The sequence below is a fragment of the Fopius arisanus genome, unplaced genomic scaffold (genome assembly GCF_000806365.1).
Source record: "Fopius arisanus strain USDA-PBARC FA_bdor unplaced genomic scaffold, ASM80636v1 scaffold00047, whole genome shotgun sequence".
NCBI classification, from domain to species: Eukaryota; Metazoa; Arthropoda; class Insecta; order Hymenoptera; family Braconidae; genus Fopius; species Fopius arisanus.
The window spans coordinates 966380-978588 of NW_011887786.1; the positions used below are offsets into that span (position 1 = coordinate 966380).

Below are 12209 nucleotides of genomic sequence, written 5' to 3' on the forward strand. Positions count from 1 at the left end.
ATTATATATACAAAGCTTGGACGACCATCTTTTATTTACCGCGGATCCATCTAGTGGTAATCAGTAGAGTTATATTTACGCGTTTATGGTGTTCTACCCACATCTCCACATGTAAAATTGTAAAAAGCCCATCGATTCCGTTCCTTGTCCGGATTTGTCCAAATTTGGGTAATTGACACTCTCTTCCTACCCTCCTACACCCCTCCTTCCTCGCTCCTTTCCGGACTATGTCTATCTAAAGTTTATGTGCAAAACACCCAAACGCATATACGATGACTATTATTTATTATGATTGCAATATGCCTCAGAATACAAGTGAATTCATGACAATGTAACTTGTATAAATGTTGGTTTTGTGTGAGTCGACTTGATCATCTTAATAATTATGTATCAAATTGACAGAATGAAAAATGCATTGGTATTTGAGTATCAACACATATAATACATATAATAATATGTTGCTATGGTAACGAATCACTCATCCTTATGCTTTACATAAAATTAGAATCACAGTAATGCTGTGGAAAATACCAAGAGGAAGAGAAATTTTATGGAGCATAATAATTAACTGGTTGACTTTTCCCTCTCCTTTATTATGAAGATTAAAATTTTTTGAGTAATGAAGGTAATTAGTGAAGATCGGTAAAACCGTCGCAGATTGGTTTTCCCGCAGTTTTTTGTTTCTAAAAGAAATGGAATTAAAAAAAAAATAAGATATATTATACAATATAATATTATTATTGAAGATAAATGAGGAGAGAGCGGTAAACAACACTCACCCTCGACTCTTCGACAGCTACTTTTCGACTTTTCCATACAAATTCACATACAGCTATAACGCATGCTATTCCCATACCGCCCATCAATACAACAAATACACCACCGACATTTGCCAAACCAAGTTCATTTGCCGTAGATCCCGCTTTCTGGTTGTCTTCCTATAAATATATCCTTCATTTAATACCTCTTTCTTCTTTCTTTTTTATAAGAAAAAAAAATGCTTTCATATTGATTTAGGTCAGTCATTATACTATTCAATTTTTTGCTTACTCTGCATTTTCCACCACCTCGTTTCTCTTTCCACCATCGTGTCTTTAAAATATGCAATTTTCCTTCCTCTTGAAGTTTCAAAATGGCACTGCTAATGGCAGTTCTATACGGTGAATCTAAGAAAATAAAAATGGCAAAGTTCTTACTTGTTACTTGTAATAATTCAATGTAGAAATTAATTTATAATGAATATTTTTATTTCTTACTTGGCGGCATTGCAATTCCATATCCTTTCGAGTCGAGTTCGGTTCCAACGCGAGTTAATTCACAGTTTCTCTCGATAACGTATTCAATTGATGTAGATTCCATTAGAAATGCATAACTACCCCTACCTTTTATTACCCATTCCACACCCTCCATATTGCTCTTTGTGAATACACTTGGTTTGGCGGACTGCATGAACGACCACATGCGCTGATAAGTTGAAAAGTTTGAATCCTGCAATCATACAAGTGTATATTAATGCGCCTTTATTTTTTTTTCATTCTTTTACTTAATCAATTTCTTTTTAATGTGTATTTTTTAATTGTCCCCGTTTCCCTTTGCAGTTGTGATTTTTACCTCTTTTTACCATGATTACCATTCATCCATTTATTTATTTATTTATTTTCTCATTTCTTTACTAATTGTTGATACTGAAATATTGAAATATATAAATGATAAATGAATTTCATTCACCCGGAAAAATGCCGCCGTGCTACCCCCAGCCAATGCCCCATATTTTATTTTGGTCTGTTTTGCAAGATCTTCAGCTCCCTCAATTGGAGATTCCATTCTTTCAACAGTGAGAAATGCAGCAAGATTGGCTGTGTATGATGAAATCATGATAAGCGTGAAGAACCACCACATACCCGCTACCATCCGCGTTGATACTGCTCTGAGGGAGTGAAAAATAATATTGGGGAGTGCTAAACAGAATTGATTTACATCGACATACATTTTATTTATCTTATATTTATTTATTTATTTATTTATTTATTTATTTATTTATTTATATGCATAAAGAATAGTAAGCGTGCAGGAATTTTGATTGAGAGGAGCATTCTATATTATGAGTAACACATAAATGCATAGCTAATATGAGAAAGATGAAGGTGAAAATTTTATCAAGTTATAATGCCAGCAAGTCGATTGTTACTTTTATGTGGACATATATAAACGACCTTTAAATGAAAAGAATAAATTTATTATTGAGAAAGTGAAGGAATAAACTAGATGACAAATCGAATAACATAGTGTTCGATACTAACGTAGGCTACTGCAGCATGCCTACGATATAGCATCGAAAATAATTACAAATTATAATTCGTTTTGATATTTATTTTGCAATGATTAGCGATTGCATTTTAAAAATTTTCCTTTTTCGAAAATACAATTCATCTATCTATGATTGTTTTGAACTTACTTCGGTGCTATATCAGAGCCTTGCTGCATGAGTGAGCCTATGGTGAACCAGAGTGAATTGAGAAGAGTGAACTCGTTCTCGCAGGTGTCAAATTGTGCGCTGCAAGTATGGGAATTCTCCCACTCATATGGACTGAACCTGCGGACATTTTAACGGAAAAGGGAGATGCAATTAAATCTTGGAGATTGTTGACTATTTCACTTTTTCTTTTCATTGATAATCGAGAATGTAAACTCATCGTTCTTTAAGAGTAAGAAGACCTGGAGAATATATTATATTGTCGGAGAAAGGATCACTTGCTTATTTAACATGTGGCGTATATATTTTTCCTCATTATTGTAATTAACATTTTTTAAATATAGGGATATTATTATAGCTGCTACTAGTTGATATATAATTTCGTAATTGTATAACACATGGCGAAGCATACAAACAGCCATTGGTATTTATAGATAAAGGTATTAGATAGGTATTTGCACAGTTATCAGCTTACTTGGGCAAAATGTCGCTACCCTGGCGCATTAAAGAACCAATGGTGAACCACAGACAGTTGATTAACTTGAACCGATTTTCTATATGTGTGCAATTACGGCCGCACCGTCGGGGATTATACCACTCGTAAGGGGTGAATCTGAATGTAATAGCTTATTTCTCTCATGTTGTTTATGTGAGAAAATATTCAGTTGGAAAAATGGTATGAAGTGACTATTTGTATTTGATGCAGATGTAGTACTTACCTTGCTAGAATAAAAAGTAGAATGGAAACTCCAAGATAAGCCGTCACCATGTAAATCCACACATCGAGACTCAGTGGGCTCAGAAATGAAAAGAGATTTGGGGGTTTCTTGATGGGTTTTCGATATAGGATACTTATTCCTACAATTAATAAATTTAAAAAATATTAATAACATTATTCCGTTTGTTTCAACCTCTATATTACCAAGGTTCATGAAAGGCATTGTAAAATCAACGGCCTGTTCACGATCGTATGTGATTGTAAGATCAGCAATAGCAAGATCAGCCTTTTGATCTAAGAGTTCTTTTATCATGCCATCCCATTCTTTGGTTTCTTTGTTGTACGAGCCATATTTTTTATCTGGTACAAGCCGAAAGGTATAATTAAACCCCAGTATTTTTGAAATTTCATGAATAAGATCGATGCTGTATCCTTCATATTGTGCATTTCCTTGTAGTTTTTCACTTGAATCTTTTAGCATACAGTATGGTGCGCTCTGCAGATAAATATTATAATCATTTCCCTACTAGTAATTTATGTTAATAACAATGAATGTGGAAATTCTTACCAGAATCGTTGTGACAATGAATGTTTTATTTTGTAGGCTTTCAACAATTTGCGTATAAACGTCGACAAATGTTCGAGTAAAATTAACTCCTTCCGTGCTATTCCATGTACCAATTTTCTTCAAACCATCTTTGTTATTCAATTCAATTATATCAAGCATAAAATCCGAGCGAAAGCCCTGATGATCGAATTTTATTAAGCCCGTCAATCCTGTTATTTCCACCTATTTAAATTTTTTAGTAAGAAAAAATAATAATAATAACCATTCGTCTAATTTCTCTCAAAAAACAAACTTCTACTGCGACAGAGAAATCATTTAACTCACAATTTTCATATAGTTAATAAGCGAATAACCGTGCGACCACGTATCGGCAGAGTCACATGATAATTGTTTTATATCTAATTGTTGCGATTCATCCAATACGTGAAGAGCTTTGGCAAATAAATGTACAGCGTCATACATTAGTGCTACTTCAGTCTGAAACATAACGTCTATTTTGCACCAAATGTTTCTTAATAAAGTTAAACAATCATTCAATAAAATTGAAAAATTTATTCTTCATTTAGAATGATATTTGTCTAATTTTTTATTTATTAACTTTACCTTAAGAGTAGTGATATTATTCTATGTCCAAGTTGCATGAAAAAGAAAAAAAAATAAATGTATAGAAGATTATCAAAAATATTCCAAGAGTTGTGTTGAAATGATTTTTTTTTTTTTTAATCTCTTCTATGGATGTGTAGAAGAAATTATAAAAGGAAGAAAAAACCTTATTGATTCCTTGGGCCAACTGCAGTTGACGGCCATATCTCTGTTCACCAAATATCCATTCTTGAACGGTATTCTGTATTTCGGGTTTTTCGGGATCTAGTAATCGAAAGGCAGTGATATTAGTTCCTCCATATTTGAATTCTTCCAGATCAACACTATGGAGATCCTGAAAGAGAGAGAGAGAGAGAGAGAGAGAGAGAGTAGACGGAATGATAATATTAAAGGGGTATATGTCATTTTTAATTTCATGTGATGTAAATACAAAGAGGAGCAAGTACCAATGAAGTAATAAGATAACTGTGGTAATCGCTCATCATGCCAATTTGTTGAGCTTGTTTCAAAACTTCATGGATCCTTTCCGTTGAACAATCGAGTACTATATGTGACTCTGCTGAATTCTTTATTTGTTTCAGTAATGGTCTATGAAATAATAATAATAGGATACAAAATATTGCCGCACAATTGTGGTTTTCCAATTTTTTATTATTGAAATTTTTTACCGGTAATCGTCACCCTCGCTGAGTTGTCGAACTGCAATCGGAAAATCGCTAGGTCCATGAGCCTTTAGAAGCTCTTGCAATCTTACCAATCCTTCGTTGTTTTCATATATTATGGTGAAGCTTTTCCATCCCCAAGCCTTAACAAGATCTACATATGCCTGAAATTTCAAATAATATAATAAAACATTTATATTTTAAATACTAATTCGACGTATGCTATCCACATTTATACTATCTACATTACACATTACATTTGATGTAGAAAACAATAATCTACTATCTTAACCAAAGGTGAGATACCTTTGACAATGTTGTGGGATGTGGATATAAGTTGACAAGACAACTTTCTCTCCGAAATCTATAATCCCAGCGTGTTTCTAAATGTGGTATTTCCATTGTATCACAGATGCTCTGCACATGTGCTGCTGTATGGGCACTTTGTGGGCCAAAGATTGCCGCGACACCAGTGTTTAGGAGGTAACATACTAATAAGAATAAACAAAAAAAAAACGTAATAAGCCTACTCCAGGTTTTTTTTTTATTTAAAGATAAACATAAAAACATTCCGATGATTCACATTGAATTTACCTCTCTTTGATGCATGAAAACTATCTTGAGGGGAAATTTGTTCAATCTGAGCACTAAGTCTCGATCGAGGTAGAATATGTCTAATAGCATTTATTTTCTCCACTGCATAACGGAACGCAACTGCTTGTTTATCATCCAATGGATGGAAGAGTCCTCCTAGAAAAAAAAAATCCAAAGAAATGATAAATATGAGAGAAGCGATAATAATCAGTAATTCATTACTCACCTATTCTAATAATATCAGGTAGAGCATGAATGTGCGTAATCATCAGCAAGAGTAAAATTTGTGCTACGGTACACATGTTTCAATATCAAATGATATAATGAAAAAAGTGAGATCGAGGCATTCATTTAATTCATTCCATCACTGATTAATTTCCTTATCCAATTATTATTTTGCACATTGATGATTCATACTATGCATTATATGGTTAATAGTTGGAACTCATCAACCAAAAAAAACACTATTTTTTAAGAGTCATTTTTTATATTGAAAATCTTTGTGGAATTTCAACTTGCAGATAAATGTAAAATGAAAAGTCTGTGTAGTTTTATCCATGTCCATGTAAATGATTATCAGTTGATGCCACAAACATTATAATTAAATTTTTCATTAGTAATATTTATCGTGAGTTGAAAAATTTGCAAGTGTCCGCAATTAGTGTATTTTACTCTCTCACACTCTTTTATTTTTTAATTACACTAACAGCGATTTACACCATCTTTGCTAATATGAAGCAAAGTATATTCCCTGTATTATATTAACGATTGTTTTGACAACATATGAAATTAATGGGTGAAATTTCTTTTCTTCTGTTATAATATTTCATTGAATATTTTTATATCTTCATTTGAAGCAGGTTTTTTTCTCTCTCCCTCCCTCTCTCTCTCTCTCTTTTTCTCACCCTCAATACGGCGTACTACATAGTTATGTTGTCGTAGAAGGGATAATTAATTAAATAGTACAGACAAAGATGATTGATAATATTAGCAGGAACGGGTGATCAAAATATTCAAGTTATTAAACCGAAACCGGAATTTTTCATCAACTGAAAAGTGAACTAGTCTCGCTTCGACGCAATAGCACTTGTCGACACCACCCTCTTGTTTCTCGCTCAGCATCCCCTCTTTGCCATCCAGATTTGGCCTTCAGAGCCAATTGGATTGTGGTTCCCTCTGGTGGGCAGTAATTTTCTCTAACTTACTATCCTGCTCCATATCCTTTGTTCCTCATCGTCCCATTTCATATTTACTACCCTTATATTGATCTTGGCATGCTGGGAAGTAGAAACGCATTTCGAAACAAATTTCTTCCTGCTTCATTTGTTTATGAAATCTCTTGTACAGTACTACTCATTATTATTATTTCTCCATCAGATTATAAATAGCTCATAATATCGGACAATACTCTATGAGTAATTTTCACCATGCGAAACCGCAATTACATTCGGCATTACATTGTAAGAAGGGGTACTCCCTCGAGCACTTGTCTCTTCTCTTGTAGAGTGCGATGACCTTCTACATCTGACTGGTTTCACTGTTCGCTTCAATTGCATTATGAATTTCAATTCCTGTTTTAGTACTTGCTTAAATGACACCTTTTCACGTAATGATGTGACAAATACTGCATGCAACATCTCCAATACGGAAAGAACTATTGATACTGCTATTCCAACTCCTAGAACTAAAAATACTCCCCCAACGTTATCTAGTGTCAATTCCGCTGGCGAACTGGAGCTAGTCTCAGCCTAAGATATAAAAAACAAGTGGAATTTGATATATCATGGAAATTGGCACACTTAATAATTGAACAATTACAATGGTTTTATCTGGAAGAATTACTCACCGTGCATTTTCCTCCCCCTCTTTTTTCTTTCCACCATTTATCCTTTAACTGCGCTAACAAACCACTTTCCTGCATTTGCAATACAGCTGTATTTAATTTATCTCTATCTTTGAAACCTAGTAAAAAGTGTGAATTATCATTATTTGAATAAGTACATTAGTCAATCAGTTAATTATTCAAAAGATCATAAGTTGGGGACATATAGTCACCTTTTTTCATGGCAATTCCATATCCTTTTGTATCCAAAGGATCACCGATTTGGGTCAAATTGCACTCTCTTTGGGACACGTATGCTATTGAAGCCGATTCCATGAGAAATGCATATTTACCATCCTCTTCAATGACACGTTTGCTACCTGCTTCATTGCTATCTGTCATTACATCATCTAAATGCGCCTTCATGTAGTTGTACATTTTAACATAAGTTGAATGATTGGAATCCTTTGAAAATATTAAATCTATTATATGTCGTTATCTCATCTCGTTATTCGCTGTAGCAATAAATCCTCGTTTTACCTTAAAAAATTGATACGTAGCCCCATCTTTTTTTGCTCCATATTTTATAAAGCCATTTAGATTAGCAAGATCTTCAGCAGATTTAATAGGTCTGACGCTAGTCTCTACCACGAGAAAAGCGGCAAGATTGGCAATATATGAGTTAGCAATGATCAGTGAGAAGAACCACCAGGCAATTGCTAACATCCTCGTTGAAGTGCCACTGCGACAAATAAAAGAAAAAAAAAAGAAATTTAATTATTATTATTCATTTCTTATGTCCTATTATTTTTCATTTAGTGTCATATAGAAATTCACATTGGGGCAACATCAGATCCTTGCTGCATTATAGCTCCAATTGTAAAGGAAAAAGCATTCGGTAAAGTAAATTGATTTTCAAGTTCCGTAGGCTCTTTGATACATGGATGTGGGTTATTCCATTCTGCGGGGCACATTCTACCGATTAAGAAGAGAAGAGTAGATGTTAATGTGTATGCGCCTATGAGATATAACCATACGTCTCCTGCCATTGGAGAAAGGAAGGAGAATAAACTTGGGGCCGCTTTAGAGGGTTTTCTAAAAAGAATACTAATACCTGTGAAAGAAAATAAAAATTAATTTAATATTTCAAACATTATGATTGAATAATCTGATGGTTGAGCTCACCAAGGTTCAAGAATGGCATAGTAAAATCAACAACTTTTTCACGCGCAGCGGTAATAGTAATATCTGTGATTGCCAAGTCTGCATCCTATAAATTTTTGGGAAAATTGATTTTTTTTGTTTTGTTTTGTTTTTTTTTTTTTCGTAATTTCGCGCCCTTTATTTTTAAATTTATGAAAAGTCTTTAATTATAGTGTCAAATTATATCAATCAATCAATCAAACTCACACCACTTATGATTTTCCCGAGCATTCCTGACCATTTTCCATTAGCATCTGGCTTACCAGTGTTTTTATCAACTTGTTCAACCAATGTATAATTGAAATGAAGCGTTTTACTAAGCTCATGAATGATGTCGATGGCAAATCCTTCATAACGGTCATTTCCTGTTTTCATTGTTGCCGATTTCTTCAACATATTGTAAGGGTCCAGCTGAAATAATAATATTTATAAGTGAACGCATCGCTAGGTATATAGGTCGCAATTTTACCAATTCCTACCAAGGAAATTAAAATAGTAAATGTTTTGTTTGCCAAATCCTCTTCAATTCCCACAGTTTTATCATGTGATTGTGCTTTCCATTCGATACCGGTTGTACTGTTCCATGTGCCAATTGAATATAAACCTTGCTCATCCAATTGTATAATATCTACTTGAAAATCACTGCGAAATCCACTAGTATGGAATTTTATGAGACCTGTCAGTCCCTTCATTTCAATCTACATGGAAATGGGAATGGAAATGATGCAATAATTGAAAGTCACTAAGAATATATATTTTTTTAAGGGGCCTCTCAATAAATTATGTTTCTTTGGCATAACATTTTCATCATCATGTATTGGAAAAATCATACCGAACGTATAAAGTTACTCAAGGTACTTCCATATTCCCAGCTATCAACTCCATCGCATTTCAAAGTTCGAGCGTGTCCCGTTGCAGCATCCTCAAAATGCTTGAATGCTCTAGCAAACAATTGTACTGCATCGTACACCAGAGCAGAATGTAATGACATTTTTGAAAGATCTTCAATACCCATTTTATATGGAACATCACTGAATAGATGTTGTAATTCATCATCATGTGGATCAACGAGGCGAATTCCAGTGATATTCGCCCCTGAATATTGGAATGGCTCAAGATTTAAAGCTTGTAGATCCTGAATAAAACAAATAATATCCACGTGTTTTGGAAAAAAAAAAAAACAAAATGTTGCTGGCAATAATTAAAGGGCAAATATTAGCGCCTACCAATGAACTGATGAGTATTTTGTGTCTCTCAGATAATAAACCAACTTGTTGTGATTGTAAGAGAACTTGCTCTAAAATCTCAAATGAACAATCAATAACTAAATTTTTTTCACCCGAATTTTTAATTTTTTTGAGAATCTGTCTAAAATTTGGGCCATCTCCTAAATGACGTAGAGTTATAGGATAACCTTTAGGATCCCACCTCTCCAATAGCTTATCCATGCGGATTAAGCTGTCTATATTATCGTAAATAATGGTAAAAGATTTCCATTTGAATTCCATCACTAGGTCAGGAAATATCTGCAAAATTATATGCTATATGAGACTGAGAATCTATAATGCAATTGAAAATCGTTTAATGAATAAAAGGAATTTGTACATAAAGGTACCTGGGAAAGTGTGTTTGCGTGTGGATACAAGTTGACGGCTTTCATTCTAAATGAATCAGAATCCCATCGGGTAATGATGTTTGGTATATCCATTGTATCGCACATACTTTGAACATGAGCTGACATTGACTTATCGTGTGGACCAATAATTGCAGCAATACCATCGTACACCAAGGAACATACTGTACATTTGTATAAATAATCCAGAGGCTTACGTTATTGGAATGATCGAGCCATTGCAATAAATACGTACCAGACTGAGAAATATCAAATGTATCGCCACTCAATGATGGGGTATCGGCAACAAAAAATATATTTGGTAATTCTTCAGTTAAATTGCGTCGCATTATATTAACATCTTCTATTGAAATGGCAAATGCTTTCCTACTCATATCATCATCATGAAAAAGCCCACCTGAAATTTTTTCAATTTTTTACAAAACTAGCGTATATGGCGCGCTATGCGCGCCAAATCGTCCACGTATGGGGTGTTATCATTGGAATATATATATATATATATTCACGGTTATTTCCAATGTAATATATACATGTATAGAATTTAAAAAAGAAGATAGAAAAAAGTCTAAAAATTTATATAAAAAAAATAATTTAAAATTTAATAAATTTAATAATTTAATTTAATTTTTTTTATAAATTATATTAAATTTATATATTATATTATATAAATTTGGTATAATATAATAGAAAAATAAAAATATTAAATATTATTATATAAAAAAAAATTATATATTATATATATATCATATTATGTAGATATATTTTGATATGCATAGCGCCAAGAAAAGCTGACAAAAAACGTTATTTACAAAATAGTACAATGTTATTAGTACTTGAAGTGTAATAATATATGGAATCACCATTTATATGTAAATAATAGCCTACTATTATTCTACCCACCGATGGTTATTTTCTTTCTGGTAGCAAGTACGAGTGGAACAACAATGACAAGTAATATTAAATTATTGAAGACCATCACCATTTTCATTCTGCTACCAAAAATCACATGTGATCCAAATGACACTAATGTTTTACTTCACTTATTGCTGCTATTTTTTGGATTGTTAGAACACTCGAACGAAATTTTTTGAGAGAACCATCGACTATTGCCTCATCATATGTTGCGTGCATGGACAACAAATTTGGGTGAGTACGGTTCCCGATATATTTAGCTACAAACGGTCACGTGAACATAGGCGTAGATGTACGCACGGAATTGTCGAGATATATCTACTCCATCAAATGCACTCCAAAATTCACATTTCAAAAATTTTTTGAAAGATTTTTTTTGAAAATTATTTAGTTGCTTGAATCAATGGGGATTGAGTATTAAAATAAATTCTCTTAAGCTCTTTGATTTCACTTGTATCATGCGGCTCACGGTTTTCTTGATAACTGATGGAGCTACGGGATTTAGTTTCCTCAATACAGACAAACGATTGAAATAGAAGGGCTTTTAAATAGGAGATATTATCCGTCAAACTGCTCGTCGTTTCCTTAAGCTCCCGGAGAACGTCCTCGATCTGGATGGAAAATGTCATGAGCTTTTATTTCTTTGTTTTTCCTCCTCAGTGCCACAATCCCAGAGGTGGGGCTTCAGTATCTGAAGTGTCTTGCAGCGTCATTCGCGAATATATTTTGCTCTTACCTGGACACTCTGAAGTAGATACTTTCGTCGATGATAGGTCTCTCTTACACCAAAGGCCGAGACTAATTCTTAACGATTGAGGGACGACAAAGCTCTTTCTGAGGAGCTTGAGACAAAGGGGGCAGGGGCAGGGCCAGGGGCAGGGGCAGGGGCAGGGGCAGGGGTAGTGGCAGTGGCAGTGGCAGTGGCAGTGGCAGTGGCAATGGCAGTGGCAATAATGAAAATTCCAGGAAGAGGTGAACGGATCTGAGTTACGGAGCGCCCGGCGATTCATAATAAGCGTGA

General features: G+C 33.9%; 2 protein-coding genes across 9 annotated transcripts; both read right to left on the reverse strand.

The window, feature by feature from the left end:
• Positions 1–268: 268 nt before the first annotated feature.
• On the reverse strand, positions 269–6180 carry KaiR1D (Kainate-type ionotropic glutamate receptor subunit 1D). Of its 7 annotated transcripts, XM_011306425.1 has the most exons (18): positions 5845–6180; positions 5619–5774; positions 5331–5515; positions 5031–5188; positions 4809–4950; positions 4529–4696; positions 4363–4383; positions 4084–4236; positions 3760–3981; positions 3396–3687; positions 3193–3331; positions 2949–3086; positions 2456–2593; positions 1729–1927; positions 1257–1488; positions 1051–1166; positions 780–938; positions 269–683 (listed from the first exon to the last, which is right to left on the reverse strand). In XM_011306425.1, exons 1-18 carry the CDS (start codon positions 5918–5920, stop codon positions 630–632), a joined length of 2748 nt encoding a protein of 915 aa, XP_011304727.1. In that variant the 5' UTR covers positions 5921–6180; the 3' UTR covers positions 269–629. The 7 variants fall into 7 exon arrangements, with proteins under 7 accessions (XP_011304727.1, XP_011304728.1, XP_011304729.1 ...); XM_011306426.1 differs by lacking the exon at positions 4363–4383; XM_011306427.1 differs by lacking the exon at positions 2949–3086.
• Positions 6181–6276: 96 nt separating this feature from the next.
• On the reverse strand, positions 6277–11665 carry LOC105267516 (glutamate receptor ionotropic, kainate 2-like). 2 transcript variants are annotated; one of them, XM_011306423.1, is made up of 13 exons: positions 11177–11663; positions 10512–10673; positions 10259–10440; positions 9870–10169; positions 9476–9778; positions 9123–9341; positions 8851–9054; positions 8626–8710; positions 8278–8554; positions 7981–8182; positions 7674–7905; positions 7465–7580; positions 6277–7366 (listed from the first exon to the last, which is right to left on the reverse strand). In XM_011306423.1, the coding sequence occupies exons 1-13, from the start codon at positions 11262–11264 to the stop codon at positions 7028–7030; spliced, it is 2709 nt and encodes a 902-aa protein (XP_011304725.1). In that variant the 5' UTR covers positions 11265–11663; the 3' UTR covers positions 6277–7027. The 2 variants fall into 2 exon arrangements, with proteins under 2 accessions (XP_011304725.1, XP_011304726.1); XM_011306424.1 differs by lacking the exon at positions 9123–9341 and having other exon boundaries at positions 11177–11665.
• Between the last annotated feature and the right edge of the window lie 544 nt (positions 11666–12209).

Excerpts from the sequence above, each read along its gene's own strand:
- LOC105267516 (XM_011306423.1), bottom strand. The coding sequence starts at position 11,264 with ATGAAAATGGTGATGGTCTTCAATAATTTAATATTACTTGTCATTGTT. Across the intron at positions 10,674-11,176 it reads CAGAAAGAAAATAACCATCG|GTGGGCTTTTTCATGATGAT; the intron begins GTGGGTAGAATA and ends AAAAAATTTCAG. Across the intron at positions 9,779-9,869 it reads AAATACTCATCAGTTCATTG|GATCTACAAGCTTTAAATCT; the intron begins GTAGGCGCTAAT and ends TGTTTTATTCAG.
- KaiR1D (XM_011306425.1), bottom strand. The coding sequence starts at position 5,920 with ATGTGTACCGTAGCACAAATTTTACTCTTGCTGATGATTACGCACATT. Across the intron at positions 5,516-5,618 it reads TTTTCATGCATCAAAGAGAG|TATGTTACCTCCTAAACACT; the intron begins GTAAATTCAATG and ends TATTCTTATTAG. Across the intron at positions 684-779 it reads TAGCTGTCGAAGAGTCGAGG|AAACAAAAAACTGCGGGAAA; the intron begins GTGAGTGTTGTT and ends CATTTCTTTTAG.